This window comes from Leopardus geoffroyi, chromosome B4 (genome assembly GCF_018350155.1).
Source record: "Leopardus geoffroyi isolate Oge1 chromosome B4, O.geoffroyi_Oge1_pat1.0, whole genome shotgun sequence".
Lineage (NCBI taxonomy): Eukaryota > Metazoa > Chordata > Mammalia > Carnivora > Felidae > Leopardus > Leopardus geoffroyi.
The window spans coordinates 78888680-78912614 of NC_059341.1; the positions used below are offsets into that span (position 1 = coordinate 78888680).

At 56.5% G+C, this 23935-nt stretch overlaps 1 protein-coding gene across 3 annotated transcripts; it reads left to right on the forward strand.

The window, feature by feature from the left end:
* The first annotated feature begins 6287 nt into the window (after window positions 1-6287).
* ACVRL1 (activin A receptor like type 1) lies at window positions 6288-22230 on the forward strand. Of its 3 annotated transcripts, XM_045463008.1 has the most exons (11): window positions 6288-6775; window positions 7293-7476; window positions 12523-12591; window positions 13151-13402; window positions 13610-13824; window positions 14088-14187; window positions 14546-14692; window positions 14960-15235; window positions 15839-16036; window positions 18563-18693; window positions 19897-22230. In XM_045463008.1, exons 3-11 carry the CDS (start codon window positions 12528-12530, stop codon window positions 20029-20031), a joined length of 1518 nt encoding a protein of 505 aa, XP_045318964.1. In that variant the 5' UTR covers window positions 6288-6775; window positions 7293-7476; window positions 12523-12527; the 3' UTR covers window positions 20032-22230. The 3 variants fall into 3 exon arrangements, with proteins under 3 accessions (XP_045318964.1, XP_045318962.1, XP_045318963.1); XM_045463007.1 differs by lacking the exons at window positions 6288-6775; window positions 7293-7476 and having other exon boundaries at window positions 12272-12591; XM_045463006.1 differs by lacking the exons at window positions 6288-6775; window positions 15839-16036; window positions 18563-18693; window positions 19897-22230 and adding an exon at window positions 15372-15832.
* Window positions 22231-23935: the final 1705 nt, after the last annotated feature.

The following is a 23935-nucleotide window of genomic DNA, read 5'->3' on the forward strand; positions in this document are numbered from 1 at the left end:
AGCCAAGTGTCCCCAGTCATCCCAGGGCATGCCCCAGGGAAGCCCTGCTGGGTCAGGAAAAGGCAAGGGAGTACATATATGTAGGGAGGACAGAGGGACAGGTGGGGTCTCATTCATTGATGTGCCTTTTTTTCCAAACTGGGAAACGCAATGGTTGCAAATGGTTGGAAACAGCTACGCATCTCCCACCACACCAAGCACCAGGCTTGCTGCTTCCCTCCCCATACGTTCCCCCATCCCTCACCCGTCCCTCACCCTGACCCCCAAGGACCGTTCTCCCCCCAGATTTCAGCTGGCCCCACCGAGAAACCCACCTGGTCAGCAGACTTTCAGACCTGCTCACCTCTCTCCTCTTCCTCAGAGGGAACTTGGCTTTTCATGGTTAAGGAAGGTATGACATCTGGAGGGAGGACTGGACGGCAAGGCTTGGGGTCAGAGGGACTCTGCAACGTGGATCGGTCACACAGGCGGTGTCACGTGCCAACACACAGTCAGCCAGGTGCCACAGGGACCTGCAGGCTGGCAGGCACAGAAGTACACACAGGCCCCTACCCCACCCCCCCACCAAGCACACGTAAACACACCCTGTCACACAGGCACACAAACACACGGACACACTGGCAAAGGGAAAAATCAAGATGGGGTCCCCCCTTCCTGGGGTCCCATCTCCCCCTCTTAGCCCCTCTGTGCCCCAGCATTCTACATTCTCCAGCCGTCCAGCTCCGTGCTTTGCCCATGTGACTATCCTCCTAGTTGTAGCCTGTCCAACTATTTGGAGTGGGAGTTGGTGGGGGACAGGGAGGGGCAGGACAAAACCTTGCCCCTGAGTTCACCCTTAGACCTAACTGAAAAGCCACGGTCCCTCTGAGGTAAAGGAGAGAGGTGAGCAGGTCAAAACCTAAACCCTGCTTTGTGGCTATTTACCCGAGACGAGCCTTGGATACCTCCCAGCCACTATTTCCTACATCCATGCCCGTGACCTGCTGTGGGGCAATTTGGGGCAGGGGCCTGTGGATGGGGGGCCCTGGAATCCGGGCTTGCTGAGGGCCCTCCATACTAGGCTGTCTGCTCCTGCAAGGACAGAGCCTGGGCACGGATGCCAGAGGGGTGGGAAAGGGGCAGGATTTATGGTATTTCCCCTCCAGCTGGAAACAAAGGCAGATTCCTGTGTCCAGTTCCAGCAATCCGGTCCCACCCACCCGCGTGGCTGGAGCTGAAGGAAATCCCGCTGGCCTGCGGCCTCACCCAGCCACTCAGACCCTCTTTCAAACAATCTCTCCCAGCTGGGGCCATTACCAGCTCTCAAATCCTGGGGACCCCCTCCTTGTTCAAATACTAAGCCCTCCCCATTGGGGATGGTCCCCTTAACCCCTCAGACTCTCTCCTCAGGCAACAAGGGTCCCCTCAGCACCACCCAAGAGCCTACCAGGCCCCCATCCCCTTGCCGGGCAACTCTGCCCACCCTCACCCCACAAATTTGGGATCTGCTTTCCTTTAGGGTGGGCAAAAGTCTCGATGATTCTAGGAACTCCGCTGCCATTCCAAATGCTCAGCCAGACCTTCAGGACACCTCCAGTGATCTTTCAACCTGGCATCCCCCAATAATAAGATGTTCACCTCAGCACGATGTATCTTCCTTTATGGGAGCAAAATTGCAGCTTTAGGGAAGGATGAAGAGTCTTAATTAGTGAAGAGTCAAGAGATACTGTATGTGGGGGAGTCTGGGTGACTCAGTCAGTGAAGCATCCAGCTTCGGCTGAGGTCATGATTTCACAGTTCGTGGGTTCGAGCCCTGCATTGGGCTCTGTGCTGACAGCTCAGAGCCTGGAGCCTGCTTCAGATTCTGGGTTTCCTGCTCTCTCTGCCCCTCCTCTGCTTGTTCTCTCTCTCTCTCTCTCTCTCTCTCTCTCAAAAAAAAATAAAATCCAAAAAAAAAATTTACAAAAAAGAAAAAAGAGATACCATGTAGGGAAAAAAAAGACACTATCTGATACCGATAGAATAGGAACTAAAGTTGAATTATTTAAATTTACAAAATAATAACATAATGATCAATAGTTAGAAGAGTGAGAAAAAGAAAAGAATCTAAATGGCCTAAATTCTGAAGCTTTAAGATAATGCCTGCCTGGCTCCGCCGGTAGAGGGTGCGACTCTTAATCTCAGGGTTGTGAGTTCAAGTCCCACCGTGGGTGTAGAGATTACTTAAAAATACAATCTTAAAAAAAAAATGCCCAACGCTTTTGACTTTAGAGACAGCAGAAAGACAAATACCACACGGTGTCACTTATGTGTGAAATCCAAAAACAAAGACAAACTCATAGAAACCACAGGTAGAAAAGTGGTTGCCGGGGATGAGGGGAGGGAGACATTGGGAGAGGTTGGTAAAAGGGTACAACTTTCAGCTAGAAGATGAATGAGGTCTGAGGACCTAACATACAATATGGTGACTACAGTTGATAATACCGTATTGCATAAAATTAGTGGAGAGTATGGAACTGAAGTTCTATTCACCAAAACAACAACAACAACAACAACAACAACAACAACAACAACAAGAGATAACTATGAGGGGGTAATGGATGTGTTATTATTTTTTGAATGTTTATTTTTATTTAATTTTTTTAATGTTTTATTTATTTTTGAGAGAAAGAGAGAATCCAAAGACAGGCTCCAGGCTCTGAGCTAGTTGCCAGCACAGAGCCCAACGCGGGGCTCGAACCCACGAACAGCGAGATCGTGCGCTGAGCCTCCCAAGTCGGACACTCAACTGGCTGAGTCACCCAGGTGCCCCCTGATGTGTTATTTTGATGGGAAGAATCCTTGCACAATGTATACGTGTATGAAATCATTTTGATAAACACTTTAAATACCTTACAATTTGACTTGTCAATTATACCTCAATAAAACTGAGGAAAGATGGAGAGAGCTCAGTGCAAATGTATCATTTAGAGTTACCCAGTAAACATCAGAGAAGGAAGTAGTGGAGACTCTGGGAAGAGGGTCAGCCCCAGCAAGAGGGGCCGGGGGTGGGCACAGTTGCTTCTCGTTATCAAGTCCCTCTGCCAGGATCTCATTTCTTTATGTCACCCCATGCTTATTTGGAATTTTTTGAATTTTTCTTTTTTTTTCAGAATGGTGGCCGCATAGTTCAAAGTCATCTGCAGTGGCTATATATTCATCTGGATAACAAGCCCTCAGGTACCTATCAGTAGACGAGGCAACACATCCTACTCATCTTTGAGCAGGTGGGGAAGCAGAGGCACAGCCAAGCCTCTGATCTCCTGACTTCCGGTTCATGCTCTTTCTCCTCCCGCACAGCTCGGCCTCCCTCTAGCGCACAACCGGACATCTGTGTGGGTTTTAGAGCTGGTAGGGGACCCTGGCAGAGTGTTTGCTTTTATGCTGAGAACGTTGTGGAAGAGGAGGAACAGTCCGCGCCTTGCCTGGGTTGTGGAGACAAAGGCTCGCGTGCAGACTCCAAGTCCAAGTCTGGACTCTTTCCCCGCGGTGGTGGGGCCGGTTTTCTGGAAGGGTCAGAGCATTGAGGATGCAAGTGGGGAGGGGCAGTCCAGAGGTTGCCGGCCTGCCGAGGTGGAGGTGGTGCTGGAACGGCTTCCCAGCAGAGCCCAGGCTGCAGGACAACTGCCCCTGAGGCATTGTGCGGGCACCGCCTGATTTCAGACTGCTGCCCTGACATGCCAACCCTTTCTTAAGAGGTTCCATCCTGAGATGAGTCATCCTGACGGTTCAGGGATAGGCAAGGAGCGGATGAACCCATCTACGGGACATCCTGGAGGAGGTGGGAAGGAAAAGGAAGGTGACTCTGTCCCTCTGAGTCTGGCAATCTGGCCCCTGTCTGCCAGCCTCTTCCTGAGGTGCTGGGTGGGTAGGCCCTAGCTGCCCTCCCCTCCCCCAACCTTAACGCCAGCCACATGGCGTTTTTTACCTGAGCTGTAATGACCGGGCCTTAGATCAGACCATTTTCTGAATCTCAGAGCCAAACAAGATAATATGAAACTGGGCAGGACCTTTGGAAGTACCCGGTTTAAACCCCTCAGTGTACAGAGGAGGAAACTGAGGCCCAGAGAAGGTCCCCGGTTTACTGCTATTTTTAGGACAACATGGTGTTTCTGCTCAGAGCTGAAGGAGACCTAGAGAGATCACTTTTCCCTCCCATTCCAGGCAAAACTCGGGCTTCATCCAGCCCGCAAAGCTCAGACTCTCTTCTCCGTGTTGAATTGATGCACAGACTTCACAGGTATCTGCCCCTCTTCCCTCCTAAAGGAGACCCACAGTTCTTCCTCCTCAGGTAGTGTAACCCTGTTCTGCTGTTTCCATGTCTCTTACATTAGAAAGATTCCCTAGGTTGGCTCCTCTCGCTCTCCCACTCTGCAATTTGAATGAAACAAAGCCCAACTCACCCTCTGCTAATTCCGCTCTCCCCCTCCCCCTCCCCCCACCCCTTGCTTTTTCTTCCTACTCCTCCCGGTGCAGAACTGGCTACATAATTTGTGGGGCCCAGTGCAAAATGAAAATGCGCGGGGGCCCTTTGTTCAAACATTACTAAGAATTTCAAGATGGCGACAGCAGAGCATTAAGCCAAGCGTGGGGTCCTATGTATCTGCACAGGTTGAATACCCATGAAGTTGGCCCTGCCTTCATGTCAAAAGCGATACGTGAACTCAACACTCGTAGATGGTTCTGAAAGCGCAGGTTGTCCGATCTCCTGCCTGCCTGCTGGACTCCACGTCACCTGCCTTCCACAGGTGAGAATCTCCTTGAGATTCACCCCACATACCCTTCCTAGGATCTCCAGGCCTCTCTCTCTGCTTCACTATCGGGAAATCCTTCCAAATATCTAAATTCAGATCTCAGCCCTTTCAGCCTGTTTCCTCTTGTTCTGTCCTCACTGAATATGGGGAACAGCTGGTGCTTCTGAGTAATTAATTTTGTAGACTTGGACACAGTTTGTAATTCCTTTTCCCTTTCCTCATTGGGCCGATTCTCCAGGGCTTTCTCCAACTCTGTGTCCCTCCTCCGATGCCTTCCCCAGGTTTTCTGTGTGCTGTGGCATGGGTGGGTTCACAAGAAGCTCTAGTGAGCACCAGGCAGGGGCCAGAGGGCTCAGTGCTCTGGAGAGGTTGGGGGACTCTAGCACAGATGGACAGCCCGTTCCCCAGTGCCCCACTGGGCACCCGTCCTCCTCCAAACTTGACCCCTTGCTAGATAACACCCCCCTCCCCCGCCCCGCCCCGCCCCCATCCCCAGCGGCTCTCACCAGCGACTCAGCCCTAGCCATCTCACTGTTTCCGTCCCCGCTGAGTGTCTCATGAGTGTCTCAGACCGAATGCTTCCCTCAGGGAAGCCCCCATTTCCACCGCCCAGAACAGAAATCCAGGGGCTGGGATTGGCAGAAGTTTATCAGAAGCCAATGCAGGGCAGGGGCGGGGCGGGGGGGGGGGGCGGGGAGAGTGGGTATGATAGATGGACACGAGGCCACACTCCGAAGTGGCCGCTATAATCTGAAAGAGCAGATACCGTAATCCCATAGTACTTCCTATTGGCTGCAGGACTCAGCTCGGTCCTGACACTGAAATCTGGGTGTGCCTTGGCTCTGTAATTCACAATGCTCACAAGTTGTGAAGCAGCTGTGGGGTGGGGGCTGGCGAGGGTTTCAGCAGAGGAAGTGAGGTCAGTCAACAACCGATGTCGTTGGAGCCTTGAGCTGATGTCTCTCCCAGCCTCTATTCCCAGCAAAGGCTGGGGTGGGAGCCCCCGGGGTGGGGTGGGGAGGAGGGTCCCTGGCCCATTTTACACAATCTTCACAGAGGAAGGCACCTTTAGAGATCCGCTTCTGCTTCCAATACCTACTCTTTCCACCTTGGCCCCCAGGCTACTGTCTCCCCAGCCTTTTCATTTATTCATTGAACACTGTCACTGAGGGTCCACCCTGCGGCAGGCACAGCCAGCCAGCATTTTTTGCTGTGCACTGATATAAGCATCATTTGCCTTCATTCTCACAACAACCCTATGAGGCTGGCACTGTTGACTGTGCCCATTTAGCAGATGGGGGAGTGAGGCACGGAGAGGTACGCAGCTAGCCTGGATTCCCAGACTGCAGGGTCTCTGTGGGTAACTAGGAGGCTAGAAATGAAGTCCTGCCTTCAGAGTGCTCACAGTGGTTGGAGCAAAGCAAGGCGATGACGTCAGTACTCTGAGCCTATGCGAGGGAATCAGGACAGAGAGCAAGTTTCTCTCTGGGGGAGAAGCCATTCTGCTCCCCTCTGCAACTCTTTGTCTGCCTTGTCCCATCAGTGCCCCGACATAGGCTCCAGTCCCCATCTCCATTTGGTGGGGTGAGGGGCCTGCCTGGAAGGGGGCAGTCGAAGGCAGTTCCCAGCCTCTCCTTCCAATTCTGGCCTGGCATTGTGGGGAGAGGGAGGCTTGTCACTGGGCTGTGCTGTGGCCGGAGGGCCTCACTCTTCCCACCGCTGACCCAGAGCAGCCCGAGCTGGGCCTCTTTACCCTGTGCTGAGCGGAGAGAGGCTGCGGAAGAGGGGAGTGAACAAGAGGGGGTGAAGGGGCCAGAGGGAGGAGGCTGAAGGATTCGGACCGAGTCGGGAGTCCTCGAGGGCGGGGGGGGGGGGGGGGGGGGGGGTCGAGGGTGGAGAGGGAGGGGCCAAAATATTTCGGACCCTGCCAGCCCCAAACCCTGCCCTCGCTCCTCTGAGCCTAGTAGGCCGAGGACTAGGGGCCGAGGGTGGGTGAAGGACAGGTAAGTTACCTCCCCTTTCCCCTCTCCTCGCGGTTCTTCCCTCGGTGCCCCCCTTCCAGTCCCGATTCCAGGTCGCCCTCTCCGCGGCTCGGAGCGGGAGAGGGCGCCTCCCCGTCCATCGTCTCCGCTACCGGCCCTCAGACCGTGCCTCCCGCCTCGAGTCTGGCCCCCCGCGGCTCCTGGTCTGGCCACCCCGCGAGACCCCCCGCGGCCCGAGTCCAAGGCCCGCCCCCTCGGGGAGGCGGATGTGGGAGGCTCGGGGCGGGGGCGCCGCCACGATCTCGGGGCGGGGGCGCCGCCACGATCTCGGGGCGGGGGCGGCCGAGGCGGCCGAGGCGGGCGGTTGCCCTCGGGGTCTGGGAGCCGCGCGGGGGAGGGTCCGGGTCCTGCGGCCCCAGCGAGGGGCAAGCGGGCGGCCCGTCGGCTAGCTGGGTAATAGGAAACGGTTTATTAGGAGGGAGTGGTGGAGCCGGGCCAGGCAGGAAGACGCTGGAATAAGAAACATTTTTTGCTCCAGCCCCTTTCCCAGTCCCGGGAGGCCGCCGCGCCGTCCGCGCCGAGCGAGCCTCGCCCGGGCCCCAGCGCCGTCCGGGGCCGCCGCGCACGACCCGGGCCCGCCGTCCAGCGCTCGCCGTGCCACCGCGGCCGCCGCCGCCGGGAGGGGAGGCGCCCGGCCCGCCGCCCGCAGGGCGGGTCCAGAGGTGAGTCCAGGTCCGCGGGCGGCCCGACCCCGAGCCCGAAGGGGCCCTTCTCAGGGCGGATCCCAGAGGACGCCTCACAGAGGTCGCCGTAGGGTCAGTCCCAGCTCCCCACTAGGGCAGGCTGCCCCTGGCCTTCCCCGCACATCTGCCCACGACCCTGGAGCGGGCTGGGCCAAACCTGGGCTGGGAATCAGAAAACTTCTGGCCCCTGGGCCAGTCACTTCTCTGTCTCCTCTCCTCATCCGTAAAAGGGGCAGATGGATTCCTGCTCTGCTTCCCAGGGAAGGGGTCGCGTGTGCCTCCAGGCAGCTGCCTTGACCTGGGAGGGAGTGTCTACTTGCAACCGTGTTGAGCCTCCCCTTGAAGCCCACTTTTCCCAGGCCAGCCTTTGCGGTTCTTGCTTAAGGATAATTCCATCCTGCAGACCTCACCTCCAACCCTGCAGGGTCAGATAATTCCCATGCCATGGCCTTCCCTGGAGATCCAGGCCAGAGGGTTTTCCTTTCTCCCTGTAGGCTGGGACCCCAGACTTTCAGTCTGCCCTGGAGGCCAGTGCTGTTAAGCGCATCTCTGGGCTGCCCCCCCCCCCCATTTCTTCTTGAAGGACAGGGGCATAGTGGACTATAGCACTCACTTTCTCTATTAGTGGCAGTTTCTGGCTGAGTCGGGGTCTGTCCTCTCTGATCCCTGATGGTCCCATTTGTCCTAGTGCCTGTCCTCTCATCTCATGGGGTTGTCAAAAATAGATACCATTTATTTGGGTGCTCTTAGATGTACGCTTAGCTATATTTTTCTCATGGAATCCTGGCCACAGTTTAGCAGAAGAGGTTTATTACGCCCATCCTACTGAAAACTAAAGAGGTTCAGACCTGAGTCGCTTGTCTAAAGCTCCGTGGATGGTGTAAATGGTGCTGTTGGGTTTTTGGTAACATTTGTTAAATGCTCACTGTGTGCCACTTAGTACTCGGCTGAATAATTCTACTACATGATACCTATGAAATGAACACTTGTTATTTTCATTTTTTTGTAGGGAAGCCTAAGCCTCAGAAAGTTTAAGTAGCTTGCCCCAAACTTCGTAGTTCTAAGTGGGAGAGGCAGGATTTGAACCCAGGTCTGCCTGATCCTGACCCTGGTGCTGTACTGTGCTGCCTGTGCTTTCTGTCTGAGACCCTAAAATCCAGGCTTGATGCTACATCACGCTGCGGTGAAGGGCCAGTGAAATGATGCAGATGAAAGTTTTGTGTACGGTAAGGGGCAGCCTGGTATGAGTAGCTCAGCCCTCTGCTGTGTGGGTAAGACCTGTTGATTCGCAGAGTGAGGCTCTTCCAGCCCTGTTACAATTGTCGCTGTGCGGAGCCAGTCCTGCCGCTGAGAAACAGATCGATAACCACCTTCTGAGGTTCTCCAACTTAAGACTAAGCCTGCAGCAAGCAGATGATTTCTGTCTTCCCATCTAAACAAACCCTCATCGGGCACCCAGTGGTAACAACAGCAGCGTGCAATATGTTCCTGTCCTCAAGATGATCGGGATACCCGTGGTGATGATGAGCAAGAAACTTAACATCCATCCCTGAACCTCAGTTTCCCCACTGGATCATTGTGAGGGTTAAATTAGATTAACCATCAAAGTTGAGTACTTAGCAGCACTCGGAGAAGGTTAGTTCTTATTATTAAAGATTTCACAGTGGGCAGTTAATGTTTGAAGTTAGTTTGGCATTTGTGATTTCTGGCCAACAATCATGCTTCTGTCAGCAGGAGATCTTTCAGGAAGTTTTGCTTCGAAGTGAAGGGAGGGGCGCCTGGGTGGCCTAGTGGGTTGGGCATCGGACTTCGGCTGGGGTCACAATCTCATGGTTCGTGAGTTCAAGCCCCATGTCGGGCTCTGTGCTGACAGCTCAGAGCGTGGAGTCTACTTCAGATCCTGTGTCTCCCTCTCTTTCTGTCCCTCCTCCCTTTGTGCTCTCTCTCTCTGTCAAAAATAAAAAAATTAAAAAAAAAAAAAAAAAGAAGTGAAGGGATACTACAAGTCCCCAGGAGTCTGTCTGTGCTAGAGTCAGGTCTCTGGGCAATCAGGGTCACTCTGAGTTTGGACTGGCAGGACTCAGCACTCTCTGTACTTAGCTTTGTGCCGGGCCCAGTTAAAAGCTAGAGAGTCACAGGGTGGCTCATTCAGTTGAGCGTCCAACTCTTGATTTCGGCTCAGGCTGTGCTCCCAGGGTTGTGGAATCGAGCCCCGTGTCCCGCTCCACGCTGAGTGTGGAGCCTGCTGAAGATTCTTTTTCTCCCTCTGCCCCTCTGCCCTGCTTGTGCTCTGTCTCTAACATAAAAGAAAAGAAAAAATTAAAAGGAGGCGTTAAAGAAACAAAAAACAAAACCAAAGCTAGAGAGTCACAATTTTACTCCACTACATTCCCAGGATAAGACCAGAAGCGGAGTCTGCAAATGTTGTCAGGCCCTCCCTGTACCATTGTTGATCCTGGGAGGCTTGAGAACAAAGCCCTCACTCCACCCTCCCTCTGCAGCGTCTCCAAGTCCCTGGCTTTGAGGTTTCACTAGTCTGTCCCTTCTCTAGTTGGTGGGGGGGGAGTGCCTGGTGGGACTGAGAGTCTCTGTCCTCTGCACCCTGCTCCCACTCACCCAGCAGGGCCCTCCCTGCACAGAGAAATGAAAACACATACAGCAGGTTTAGCACTGTGTAGGACACATTTGTCAAGGGGTAGACCCATGCAAACGGGTCAGAATTACCTGGAGACGTTTTACAATGCAAGTTTCTTGCTGGTCCCGGGATGGACTGAATCAGAATTTGGAGTGTGGGTGTGACCAAAGAATGTGCACTTCCAGGGGGTCCTGATGCGTAATCAAGTAGGTAAGAGGGTACCGTGGGGCACTGTCAGAGAAGTGGAAGCTTCGGGAGAGGAGATTTTATCCTGATCGCTATCCACCCTTTCCTTCCTGCCCCGTACCTTGTCCTTAGCTGCTTTTTGGGCAAGCAAAGGCTTCCACAGATGGCTTCCCACCCCTGCCCCAGTGGGCAAATTCAGCTTGTCTGGGGGTCCTTCTCCAGCCACCGGTCCCCCTGCCGAGTGCTTGCCAGAGTCCTCACTGCCTGCCGGGAGGGGCAAGAGACAGGAGGTCAGGCAGAGGCTGGGGACACAGCTGCAGCAGCCCAGGGCTCCGTTTCCTCCCCCAGCCCTGGGCCTCTGGGGCAGAGGAAGCCCAGGCAGGAAGGCTAGAGCTGCCACCAGCCAGAGAGGCCCATGAACCACCCCCCGCCACCCCCGTCCCCAGCCATCCTGCCCTGGGAGCCTCAGTACCATGGATCTTCATTTGGTACCATTCTTAGACTATGACCCTTCCGAAGCCCATGTGGCCATACATCCAGCCCTACCAGCCTCACTGTGTTATGCCAAAAGACCCCCTCCACCCCAGCTCCCCCCCGCCACCCCCCGCCCGCCCCAGCCTGGTGGTAGCTGCTCCTGGGGACTGGATTCCCAGGCACACACCTGCACACTCTCTACCACTCAGGAAGTCCTTCTTGCTGTCTGACTTCAGTCCTTCTTGCTGCAGCATCCATCCTTCTCTTCTAGTTCTAAGCCTTTGAGAAATGAAGAAGGGGGTGGCTTCTGAAGCACAAGTTGGTTTGGGACCTGAGTTGGGGACTATCATAGATCAGAATTACTTCCTTTTTTTTTTTTTTTTTTTAATATTTTTAACATTTATTCATTTTTGCGCGTGAGAGAAACAGAGTGTGAGTGGGGGAGGGGCAGAGAGAGAGAGAGAGAGAGGGGAGACACAGAATCGGAAGCAGGCTTCAGGCTCCGAGCTGTCAGCACAGAGCCCAGTGAGGGACTTGAACTCATGGACTGCGAGATCATGACCTGAGCTGAAGTCGGACACTTAACCGACTGAGCCACCCAGGCGCCCCAATCAGAATTACTTCCTTAACATTCTCTACCAAACTTCTGGAAAAGTTCAACCTTAACTGGCCGTGGAAGGTCAAACATTCAGTGTCTAAGTATGTTTCACTTCCCCTCCCACATCAATGGCCCTACCCCCACCCTTTCCCAGGACAGCAAGGAGAGAGGAGGAAGGCGAACAGGGAATGGCTCAGAGAGGGCATCTTATGCTCTGGTGAAATTGTAGAGAGGTTTCCTCATACCTGGCCTGAGCCAGCGCTGTCCAAGTTTGTATGGTGGTTACCGCCCTGAGGGCTCAGACCTCGGCTGTCGCCTGGATTGGGAGACAGAGTGGGGAAAGCACTGGACTGGGAGTCTGGACACTTGGGTCGCACTCCTGGTGCTGCCACTGAGTCCTGTCTGACCTTGGACAAGTCTCCTGCCCTGTCTGAGGCCTAATTTCCATCTTCTCTAAAATAAGGAGCTGGGTTTTGTGGTTCACAAGGTATCCCCCTAGAATTCTGTCACGGGGTGTCCCAGCCCCGTGTGGCTCCTCCAGACCTTGTAGCCACCCCAGCCTGCCCTGAGAATAGCCCTGAGCTCCCTCCCTGCTGTGCGTGACTCCTGCCTGTTCTATCCAGACCCCAATCTAAACAATCTTGATTCCTGTTCCCAGTTTGGCGGGACCCTGAATGGCAGGAAGTGAAGACAGGAGCCTGTTTATGTTTGAGGCAGCCAGGGCTAGGGGGATGGCGGCACCAGGAAAGGGGTGGGTAAGAGGCAGAGGACAGGAGTGGGGGGTACTGCTAAAAACACTCTCCTTCCACCCTGGCCCTGTGCCCTCTGTGCCCTCCCATCTGAACTCAGGAGTAGGGGTAAATAGCTAGGAGTCCCCCAAGCTCTCTGTCACTTAAATATGGCTCTCTACCCTTTACCCCTAACAGGATGGTTTCCATGGGGAAGTGAACCAGGACTTCCCCTGCAGGCCCCGCCCCAAAGCCAGACACAGGGAGTAGGGAGGAGGCCTCCCCGCGCCCCCCCCCAAAACTCCCAGTGATTTCCTCTAGGTGGGAGGGACCCACAGTTAGTGGCTGAGAACACCAAGGGGATCACATTTCATAGATGTTGCTGTACCCCCTCTCTTCTCCAGGGACCATGACCTTGGACTCCCTCAGGAGAGGCTTTCTGATGCTACTGATGGCCTTGGGCTTGACCCAGGGTAAGTACTTAGGGAAGCAGGTAGGGGACAGGGTCCTGGATAGAGAAAGGTCTGGCTAGGTTCAGCTCTTGCTGGGGCTGAATTTGAGGAGCTGGGGAGAGGGGGGCACCTAGGAGCTTGGCTGGAGAGTGGGAGGCAGGCTCAGTTAGACTAAATGCCCAGCTACCCCAACCCTTCTTTGCTGTCCTCCTGATCCAAACCCACAGGTTGGTGCTCTACCAGCCTCCACGGTGGGAACCTCCACCTGGGGGTGCAGAGGGTGAGGACATTGGCAGGGGGCACCTGGGAGACCCCTCAGGGTTGGGGCTGGGGGCCAGGGCTGGGCCTAGAACTGGGAGGGAAGGTCTTAGGATCAGGGAGGGGACAGAAGCCTCGTTCTCCTAGTGTCTGGGGGGTCAGGTTCTGGAGGGGAGGATAATCTAAGGATGGGACTGACGGACCAAGGTCTCAGCGGGTGTGTTTGAGAGGTCAGAAGGGAGGGGCAGTGGGACAGGCATGGCTGTTAGTCTCTGCCTAGGAGTTGGGCCCAGAGTGGCTGAGCCTCCGCTGTATCTCGCAGGAGACCCTGTGAAGCCCTCCCGGGGCCCGCTGGTGACCTGCACGTGTGAGAGTCCAACCTGCAGGGGGCCCACCTGCCAGGGGGCCTGGTGCATAGTAGTGCTGGTGCGGGAGGAGGGCGGACAACCCCAGGAGCATCGGGGCTGTGGGAGCCTGCACGAGGAGCTATGCAAGGGGCGTCCCACCGAGTTCGTCAACCACTACTGCTGCTACAGCCCCCTGTGCAACCACAACGTGTCTCTGGCACTGGAGGGTACGTGTGGCCACCCCAGCAACCCCTCCCTGTCTTCTTATTCCCTGTCCTCCCTGCCCTGCCTCCAGCTCCTGCTCTGGCCAGGAGGGCGGGGGGGGGTGGGTGGGGGGAAGGACCCTGGGATATACCTGACAGAGTGGCCAAAATGGGGGGGAATCTGGCTTGGTGGAAGCTGGGCCTCAGTGTCCTCCCCGCCCCCTCCACCAGCCACTCAGACTCCTCCAGAACAGCCGAAAGTAGACGGCCAGCTGCCTCTGATCCTGGGCCCTGTGCTGGCTTTATTGGTCCTGGTGGCCCTGGCTGCCCTGGGCCTGTGGCATGTCCGGCGGCGGAGGCGGGAGAAGCAGAGGGGTCTGCACAGCGATCTGGGCGAGTCCAGCCTCATCCTGAAGGCGTCGGAGCAGGGGGACAGCATGTTGGGGGTACAAGCCTGGGGGTGCCTGGGACCCCGGGGGTGGGGGTTGGGTAGACGGGAGCCAGAGAATCAGATAGGAGCCAGACAGGAGCTAAGAAAGACTCAGTCACAGACACTCAGAGATCTGAGTCGGGGTGGGGGGTGGGGGGGAGATGCCGCTGGGCAAGGGAGGAGCCTGTAGGGACACAGCAGCGGGGGCCCAGCTTAAGGAGGAAGAAATGGGCTGGGCCAGGTGGGGGCAGCCTCTCAGTGGCCTCTCTGTACCCCCAGGATCTCCTGGACAGTGACTGCACCACGGGCAGTGGCTCAGGACTGCCCTTCCTGGTGCAGAGGACAGTGGCACGGCAGGTGGCCCTGGTGGAGTGTGTAGGTGAGCAGTGGGTGAGCCTGGGCGATTGGACCGAGGGCTCCCATGAGCGCACAGGAGTGAGCAAGCTCTTGGCCTCTGAGTCTGGACCTCTGAGGCCGGACCAGGCCTGGGTCCAAATGGGAATTCTGCTGGGCAGGGAGTGGCTTGGAGATGGGTCAGGGCTAGATCCTTCTGTAGGTACTGGCAGGAACAAGGCTAACGAGGGTGGGCCCGGATTAAGTTAAACATAAACATTAGAGGTTTTGCAATTGGGGTCAGTGCAGAATGAAGATGGGGGGCTCTTCTGGGGATTCCCATGCCCAGGGGCTGTGTGTGCCCAGGATGTGACCCTCTCCCACCCCTCTGGCCATCGGATCAGGAAAGGGCCGCTACGGCGAGGTGTGGCGCGGCCTGTGGCATGGTGAGAGCGTGGCCATCAAGATCTTCTCTTCAAGGGATGAACAGTCCTGGTTCCGGGAGACAGAGATCTACAACACAGTGCTGCTCAGACACGACAACATTCTAGGCAAGCGGGGAATGCTAAGCCAGGCCGGGGTTCTCAGCATCCCACCCCCCCCACTCCAGGCTGGAGTCCCTGGGCCTCGGGACAACCGACCTAGTCCTGAAGGACTCCTGTCAGCCCTCAGCTTCAACCGCTAACCTCAGCTTCCTCTCTGACCTAAGCCAGACCTGCCTCCACCCCAGCCCCAGCCCCAGCTTTGCCCTGACCCGATCAGTCTGGCCTCCCTTATCCCTAGCCCCTTGCCTGAGCCACCCGACCCTCTGCCCACAGGCTTTATCGCCTCGGACATGACTTCCCGCAATTCGAGCACGCAGCTGTGGCTCATCACGCACTACCACGAGCATGGGTCACTCTATGACTTTCTGCAGAGGCAGACGCTGGAGCCCCAGCTGGCCCTGAGGCTGGCTGTATCGGCCGCCTGTGGCCTGGCACACTTGCACGTGGAGATCTTCGGCACGCAGGGCAAACCGGCCATCGCCCACCGGGACCTCAAAAGCCGCAACGTGTTGGTCAAGAGCAACCTCCAGTGCTGCATCGCCGACCTGGGTGAGCCGCCCGGGTAGGGCGGGCCCTTCGCGGGGCGCGGGGTTCGAGCACTCTCCCCCTCACTAGGTTCTCTGCCTTTGCCTGTTCCTGAGTGTGGCGACGACTCAACTACTGATGGGCGCTTTAATCCCTCCAGGCATGTGTGTTGTCTCATTTCACCTCTGCGAGAGCCCCACAAGCTGCCTTGACGCTTTGCAAGCCCAGACTCCTTCCGGCATACCGCTCTGGCTCCAGGAGTTGGGAGAAAGGGGCAGGGCTCCAAGAACCTGGGTTCTCATCCTGGCTTCACTGACTGCATGGCTCCCCTCACCGGGCCTTGGGGTTCTGCTCTGTGAAATGGGCATAATTACACCTGCCTTGCCTACTCACGTCTCTCTGGGTCCTTGGGCACCTAGGAGAGCTACACGAGCAGAATATAACCGGGGCAGGTGGTTCTCCCGGAGGCTGCTGTCTCCCAGCCCGCCGCAGGGCAGGTCTCCATTCGCCTGCTACTCTATGTCTCACCATCTCTCTCCATCCCCACCTTGCCCCCCGCACCCCAGCCTCCGGGGCCACTCTGTGGGCTTGGGCGAGCGGCAGGAGTGACAGGCCTGGTACCCACAGGCCTGGCTGTGATGCACTCCCAGGGTAGTGATTACCTGGACATCGGAAACAACCCACGAGTGGGCACCAAGCGGTACATGGCCCCCGAGGTGCTGGAAGAGCAGATCCGCACCGACTGCTTCGAGTCCTACAAGTGGACAGACATCTGGGCCTTTGGCCTGGTGCTGTGGGAGATCGCCCGTCGGACCATTGTCAATGGTGAGGGCCCACCCCGCACAGGGTGGAGAAAGAGGGATGGGGCAGGTGGATAGACAAGCAGACAGGCAGGAGACAGGGGCTTCCTGCCATGGCTGGTGCCCCGTGGCATGAGGGTCGAGTTGAGTGACCGTTTAAGGTGTGGCTCTGCAAATCTATGAGTCTGGCTGTGAAATCTTGGATAAGTGATAGCAGCTAACTTTTATTGAGCTTAAATATGTGCCACGTGCCTTGCTACATGCACGGATGATCTTCTTTAATCATCGTGTGTTGGCAGGAGGTGGTATCACTTAGCGGTTAAGGGCATGGGCTGGGAATCAGACTGCCTGGGTTCAGTTCCTGATTATGACCATGGGCAGGTTACTTAACCTCTCTGTGCCTCCATTTCATTTGGAGATGAGAATAAAAATAGTTTCTAGTATTGGCGCCCGGGTGGCTCAGTCGGTTAGGCGCCCGACTTTTGTTTTCGGCTCAGGTCATGATCTCACGGTTCATGAGTTCAAGCCCCGAGCCGGGCTCTGTGCCCTGCTTGGGAGTCTCTCTCTCTCTGCCCCTCCCCCTGCTCACGTACTCTTTCTCTAATAATAATAAACGCTGCCTCGTTATTACACATGGGCGCCTTTGGAGGGGCTAGGAACAGTTGGAGGGACCTCAGCCTTGCTGGGGCAGACCTGTGGCTGGTGCCCTGCAGCCCTGGACCAGGTGGAGAGGCTTGTCAATCTTTGTGGAGGCTGTCTGTGGGGAGGGATTGCTGGAGGTCCTGACAGGTTGGGGCCAACCTCAGGATATAACTGGAGCTCCGTTCCTTGGGGACAGGGACGTTCTCATTTCCTGAGCATCCGCTAGGAGCCAGCCCCATGCCAGCCTTCTTTTACCCTCAGCGCTGACTGGTAGAGAGAGGCCAGAGTGGAGCCAGTCCCTCTGGGAGACTCTGGAGGGGCTCAGATTCCTGCCCCTTCAGACGTACACTCCCAGAGTAGGCTCTGAACACTAGGGTTGGGGAAGGGGGCACCTGGAAGGAGCCGAGACCCCCTGGGCCAGGCTGCAGGCAGGACGAGAAGGCTGGACCGGCCAGGGCCGCAAGGGAGGCTGACCGCATGCTCCTGGGGCGGAGGGAAGCTCTGTCAGCCCCACACAGATTCGTGGCGCATTATAAACACTGTAATCTGGTGTCAGCCCCGGCACTGATTAAAGGCCCATTAGACACGCTCAGGCCTCTGCGCAGCACTGATTAGGGCTCGAGAGGCGCAGGGGCTGGCCTGGAAGCCCGCCACGGGGAGAACAGCTGGCGCGGGCCCTCCTGAGGTTGCGGCCTCAGGCTGGGAAGCAGGGGGGCCCGGGGCGCCTTGTCTAGGTCTGGCCTCTTCTGCCTGCGCTGTCTGCAGCTCCACAGGCATCATTTTCAGAAGGCTCCTCCTCAGGGACAGTGAGGAGAGGTAGTACTGCCCACCAAGGGGTCAGTGAGGCCTGTGCCGTGTCTGAGAGTGGGTGGGTGTTACTTGGAGCCGGGTGAAGATCCCTTTCTCCTTGTGCCACGTCCCTCCGCACCCCGCAGCAGGTCAGCTTCTCTCTCTTAAGTATAGCTTGGAGGTCAAGAGCACAGGCTTTGGTTAGACTTCCTGGGCTCGAATCTTAGCTCGGTCACTCACTGCCTGTGTGATCTCAGACAAGTGTCTTAACCTCTCTGGCCTCAATTACATCGTTCATAAAGTGGAGCTAATAGCATGACTTACTCAGAGGGTTGTTGTGAAGATTTAATGCAGTGCAGTTAGGACCGTGCCTGGCACAGGGAACGTGCCCAGTAAATGTTTTTATCGGGCATCTGTGATGGTTGGGGCCTGGGAGCAGTGCCCAGACCCCGGGCAGGAGGCAGCCACGGAAAGACTGAAACAAGGTCTGGTCTGGCAATCCAATGAGACGAGTTCAAGTCTTTTTCTTTTTAAAATACTTTTATATAGTTTATGTATTTATTTTGAGAGAGAGGGCAAACATGAGCGGGGGAGGGGCAGAGAGCGAGAGGGATAGAGAGACCGTCTCAAGCAGGCTCCACAGTCTGTGTGAAGCCTGATTCGGGGGCTGGAACTCACAAACCATGAGATCGCGACCCGAGCCGATGTCAGACACTTAACTGAGTGAGCCACCCAGGTGCCCCAAGGTGAGTTTAAATCTTGACTCTACCCTTACTAGCTGTGTCACCTGGGGCTCAACGCCTCTGAGCATCGGTTTCTTCATCTGTAAAATAGGGGTAACGATAATACCCATCGCGTTGGGTTGTCGTGAAGGCTAACAAAAGGAAGCATTGAAGTGTTTATAGCACAATGCCTGGCACATGGCGAGTGCAAAATTAGCAGTAATTATCATTATTGGTGCACGTATCGATTATGTCATAGCATCCCTCTCAGGGGTAGCATGGGTCAGACACCTGGTTTTCCAGACCGTGGAACAGAAGATGGGCAAGCCTCTCCTCAGGGTGGCGTGGGGCCTTCTTGGGGTGCCGAGTGACTGTCCCACCCCCCCCCCCATCCTCAGGCATCGTGGAGGACTACCGGCCACCCTTCTATGACGTGGTGCCCAATGATCCCAGCTTTGAGGACATGAAGAAGGTGGTGTGTGTTGATCAGCAGACCCCCACCATCCCCAACCGGCTGACCGCAGACCCGGTGAGGCCTCCCCGGGGGCTGGGATGGCACGGGGCGGTGGCTCACGGCTAGGACTTCTGGCCCCGGGAACTTGTGCCTCAGGTGTCTGTTCACCTGGATTGATTCTGGAGGATGGATTCCAGGGTCCGTCCGGGGGGTATTCTGACCTCCCACATCTGTGGCCTGTGGACCCCTGAAATGTTGGATTTTCAGAACCCTCCATTTTGCCTGCAAAGGCAGAGTCTCTCTGCCACATTTCTTGCTGTGGAGTTTTTGTTGTTGTTGTTTGTTTTCGTTTTTTTCTCTAAACACTCCACATACATATATAAGACACAGGCACATGTGTATGTAAACACATACAGGCATGCACATGCTTCTACATAAACATATACTCACAGATACATATGCATGCACATATATGCCAGACGGTTGGCCCTGTGAAGACAAAGAACATGTCTCCTTCGCTGCCTTGTATCCCAGCTATCTATCACAGTGCCTGGCTCAGAACGCCCAACAAATGTTTATTGAAGGAATGAATATGCATGTATATACATACATGTACATAGACACGTGTTTCTGCACAACATGCGTATCCATAAAAAGCCACGCATAGGCAGTGCTGTGCACACACACATCACATACACACCCTGTCGGGAACCAGCTTGAGTTCTGAGGCAGAGGTGCTGCTCGTTCAGTCTCAGACCACTCAGCTTCCTGGGACAGGCTCCTCCTGGACCCTTCTCCAGTATCCACGGGGCCCTGCCAGGGAGTCCCTCCCTCCGCACTGGAGTCCAGCCGCACGGGGCACGTGGAGGCTCCGAGGCTTGCATGTCTCCCCTTCCTCGGATCTTGGCGGAGGTGGGGGGTGGGTGGGGGTAAGGTGTTCCCCAGACACTCTTCACCGAAGGGGGCCTGAGTGCCCCCGAAGGGCTGAGTTACAGCTCTCTTTCTGTCCCGCCTGCCACCTTCCACCCTTCGTCACTCCACTGTCTTCCCCTTCCATCTTTCGTCTTTCTCCTCTCCTGCCCTCCGTTCCCTTTCTTACCACTCTGTCTTTCCTCTGCCCTTCCTCGATGCTCTTATCTCCCCCATCCGGTCCTTTCTGTACCGCTTAATGTCCCCCGTTTGGGCGCCACCCCCTTTTCACCACCTCCTTTTCATCTTCCCTGATCTGTGTCTCTGATTCCTCCCCTCTGCCTCTCCCTGCCCCCCCTCCCCCCACAGGTCCTCTCAGGCCTGGCTCAGATGATGCGGGAGTGCTGGTACCCCAACCCTTCTGCCCGCCTCACGGCTCTGCGGATCAAGAAGACACTACAGAAACTCAGCAACGGTCTCGAGAAGCCCAAAGTCATTCGCTAGCCACAGGCCTGAAGCCTGACTCCCCTGTACCTGCAGTGCGTGTGGGGTGGGTGGCAGACGGTGGGTGCCCTGTCTGGGTAGAGGTGGCGTGAGTACGTGTGCTGGGGAGGAGGGTGCCCCTCTCTGGGCCGCTGTGCCCGCCTGCCGGCTCATCCAGCCAAAAATACAGCTGGGCTGAAACCCGATCCCCCCGCCGTCTGGCCCGCGCAGAGCAGCAGGCTCCCTGACGCCTGGCTCTCTCCCCACCCTCACGCCCTGGGGCGCAGCCCCTACCACCCCCAGGATAGGATGCAAAAGAGGCCCCAGAGCCAGGGTGGCCAGGCCAGGGAATCCCAGTCCCCGGGCCCAGAGCCTAGGCCTGCACTTTACCCCCTGCCCTCAGTTAACCCCACTGCCCCACCAGACCTGCCCGGGTGACACAGGGCCTTGTCCAGCCTTCAGTAGACATCCTGCCCTGCCAGGTCTCAGCCTCTGGCACAAGCCCGACAGACACCCAGGGCCTGTCATTTTCTCTGTGTGGGTTTCTATCTCAGCTCTATGAGGCCTGGGGCCTCTGTCTCCGGGACAAGACCCCACCAGCTGAGCACCAGCCGCCAACCATCTGGGAGAGCTGGGGCCCGGATCCTGGGCCCCTCCCCCACCTCCATCCTAGCTGCCTTATTAGGGCGTTCCACCCAGGGAGTCCTGCTGCAGGTGTGGCAGGGTCAGAGGACAGTGCAGAGGTAGCAGGTCAGACGGGTGAGGCCCAGGACTTTCAGACTAACTGAAAGCTTGGCTTTCAGAAGCCCAGCGCAGCTGGGGAAAGACTCAGCTGGGAGTCAGGAGACTCAGGTTCTGGTCCTAGGTAATTGCTCTATGTGACAAGAATGAGGCCTTCACTGTCCCAGGACCTTCATTGTCCCACAGTCCTGATGTCCTCTGAGGTTTCTTTGAAATTTCAGCCGGTGTCAGAGCTCAGTTCATCAGTCCCTTCTGCTCCTTTTGCCCCCCAGCCCCTGGCAATTTGCCTCCAGATGGGGATTTGAAAAGAATTTTATCTGAGGCCAGGAGTGCCTGAAGGGCCTCCTAGACTAATTCTGCAAGCTCCAGTTCCTGCTTTAACTCAAACCAGCCACCATGCTTGGGCCCAGGCAACCCTGGGCCTTTGGGCAGGCAAGCCGGCCGCTCACCCCACTGTGGCTTAGCCTTCTCTGTCCAGGACTGAGAAGGGCTGAGGGCCGGCTTCCTGCAGGGCCTCCGAGGCTCAGAAGAAATTTGGCTCCAGCCAGCAAGCCTCCAGCACCCAGGTTCCTGCTCTCCACTGGTCCCTGGCCCAGGCCCACAGTCTTGGCCAGGCCCCAGACCGTGTGTGTCTAAGAAGAACCTGATGGCTGTGGACAAACACGTGGAATGTTCAGCATTTGGCAACGTCAAGGGTGTATGTCCATGTGATGGAGAGGTTACCCCAAAGCCTGGGCTGGTGGATGGGAGGTAGAGCCTCAGGTTTGTGGGGTGGGAGGGCTCAGGCTAGGGATGAGGACAGTCCCAAGCTCAGAAGACCTGGCCTCTCAGCCCTTGGGGCAGGGAAGGACCCACCATTCTCCACAGGAGGTGTCAAAAACACAGCTTCCTTCCCTTCCGCTGCAAATGACCCAGCACCACCCCACCCCCACCCCCACCCAGGGGCGGCTTGCGTGCACCGTGGCATTTTCCCAGGCCTGGCTCCCTGAGTTGTGCAAGGCCCGAAGGAGAACCAGGAAGTGAAACTGGTGAAAACAGAAAGTGAGAGGGACCTGTTAGGTTCTCAGATGATCGATCACAGGGCAGTTTACTTCCCGGCAGTTTTGCGTCTTCTGGTTACTGGAACCCGCTCAGTCCAGGAGTCAGTCCTCCCCATGACAGATTTTATCTCTGCTGGATTTGGGAGCAAAGAGGCTCCTCCTGGGACTCCAAAGGCAGCAGCTCTCCAGAGGCTGGAAAATGCCTGAGGGGGTGAAGGTCTGAGGTGGGAAGTGGAGTGACAGGGGCCGGCTTAACGGCCAGTGGTCAGGGATGGAAAGAGGCTTTGGTGAGAGCAGAGCACCCGGTGCTTCCGTCTGAGTGCAGGAAGGTGTGCCAGGGCCCAAATTACAGCCTCTTACCTGGAGATCCTGCTTGTGGGAGCACTCAGCTCGTGCTCAGCACACAGTAGGTCCTCAATAAACCATGGTCCAATCTCGAGCTCCTGCTGAGTCTTGCTAAGTCCTCTGCAGTGGCTCGTCGCAGAGGGAACCAGAAGGGACAGGGAAGGAGCGGGTCCCTGAGTATCATGCCCGGTCTTTGCCCTTCACGCACAAGTCACAAGTTCGCGCAGGATCATTCCCCCCACGCCCGCCCGCGGCCCAAATCTCAGTTCTGCCCCTGAGCAGACAGATCGAGGCGTTCGCCACATCGCCCTCTGCTGGCCAAAGGCTGCCGGGCTGCCGCCGCCCGTCCCGCCCCGCCCCGCCCCTGCGCAGGCACCCGCGGGCCCTTCCCCGGGCAGGACCGCCTTCTGCGCGTCCGGCGTGCACGTGCGTGAGCTGCGCCGGGTCTCAGTCTGCAGGGACTGTCCCCCGAAAACCTAGGAAGGCGCTCTTTTGTGTCTTCACTCAGAGGCAGCTTGGACCCGTCTGCTTCGATTTTTCTCTGTTCTCAAGTCCCTCCCCAAGTGGGGCCCCCACCTTGCCGGGAGTCGGCCCTCACCCTTGGACTGGTAAGGACCTCACCATCCTTGGAGACCCATCTTGGCGTCCTGGGCTTGGAAAACACCTCCCACCACCCCCAACCCCGGGACAGTGGGGGCAAGGACGTGCCATGTGGGAGAAAGGTACTACAAGAAGTAGAGAAGGGACTCGTCCATCTGACTTCTCAGCCCAGAAAAATCTGTGCCTTTGTATCAGAGGCCCTGTTAGGGAACCGCAGAAAGGGTGCCCTGATTGTATCACAGAGGACCGACCCTATGTCCTGCGGCCCCCCAGTTGGCCTTATGCCTAGAGCCTGCTACAGCCTCCCGGTGCCTGTGTCCATGGAGCTCCCCACAACAGACAGTGCCCTCCTCCCCAGAGGACCTCTCAGACCAGCTTTGTGGAAATTGGAGCGTTCCTGGTGTCCCACGAAGGCAGCCTTTCCCCTCCCTGTGGCCACCCGACCTGGTCCTTACATCTCCACCCTGATGGCCACACTGTCGTTGGCTATGGCTGGGGTGGGACAAAGGAGAATTGGCTCATTGCCCTCCAGGGGTAGAAGAGTCCTTGGGAGGTCACCGTGCCCTTGGGAGGTGCCATGTAGAGCCTAAGGAACCTGCCTGCCTGTGGAAGAAAGAAACCCATTGACTTCTTTGCAGTTTTGCTCTACTTTCCTGGGGGACCCCAAACTCTAATGTCCTTACCTGTGCGAAGAGGGAGAGGATTGTCTGTGTAATAAGGACCCTCCCTAGGGGTGATGAGTGCCTGTAACATGCCCAAGTCGGGGGGTGAAGGTGGTCTCTAGAGCATGGGCTTTGAGGCTGAGGACCAACCTTCTTCCCCTGCCAGGGCCTCGCGGCACCCAGGCCTTCAAGGACGATTCTCCTTTCCTCCCAGTCACCAATCTCTCTCAGGCCCACCCCACATCACCTTCAAGGAGGGTGCTGTGCTTCTCCAACTCCTCACTTGCATCAAGATTAACAGACCAAGACATAACAGTCCTCATGTGTAAAAGACCCAGGCCTGGGGCTGGAGTGGAGGGGTGCCCGTCCTGAGTCCAGTCTCCCAGGTTGGGGACTGATGCGAACTGCCGTCGTCACTCTAGGTGGGCGACTCTTGGAAGGAGCTGCTAACACCAGGGCCACATTCAGTTTGCTAGAAATAGAGACAGAGGGCTTCTTGACTTTGCATATAATTTGCATAATGTCATAGACACACAG

What these genes read in the sequence shown, in the direction of transcription:
- ACVRL1 (XM_045463007.1), top strand. Translation starts at nt 12,495, where the DNA reads ATGTTGCTGTACCCCCTCTCTTCTCCAGGGACCATGACCTTGGACTCC. An exon ending in GGCCCTGGTGGAGTGTGTAG is followed by an intron (nt 14,188 to 14,545) that starts GTGAGCAGTGGG and finishes CCATCGGATCAG; the next exon opens with GAAAGGGCCGCTACGGCGAG. An exon ending in CCGTCGGACCATTGTCAATG is followed by an intron (nt 16,037 to 18,562) that starts GTGAGGGCCCAC and finishes CCCCATCCTCAG; the next exon opens with GCATCGTGGAGGACTACCGG.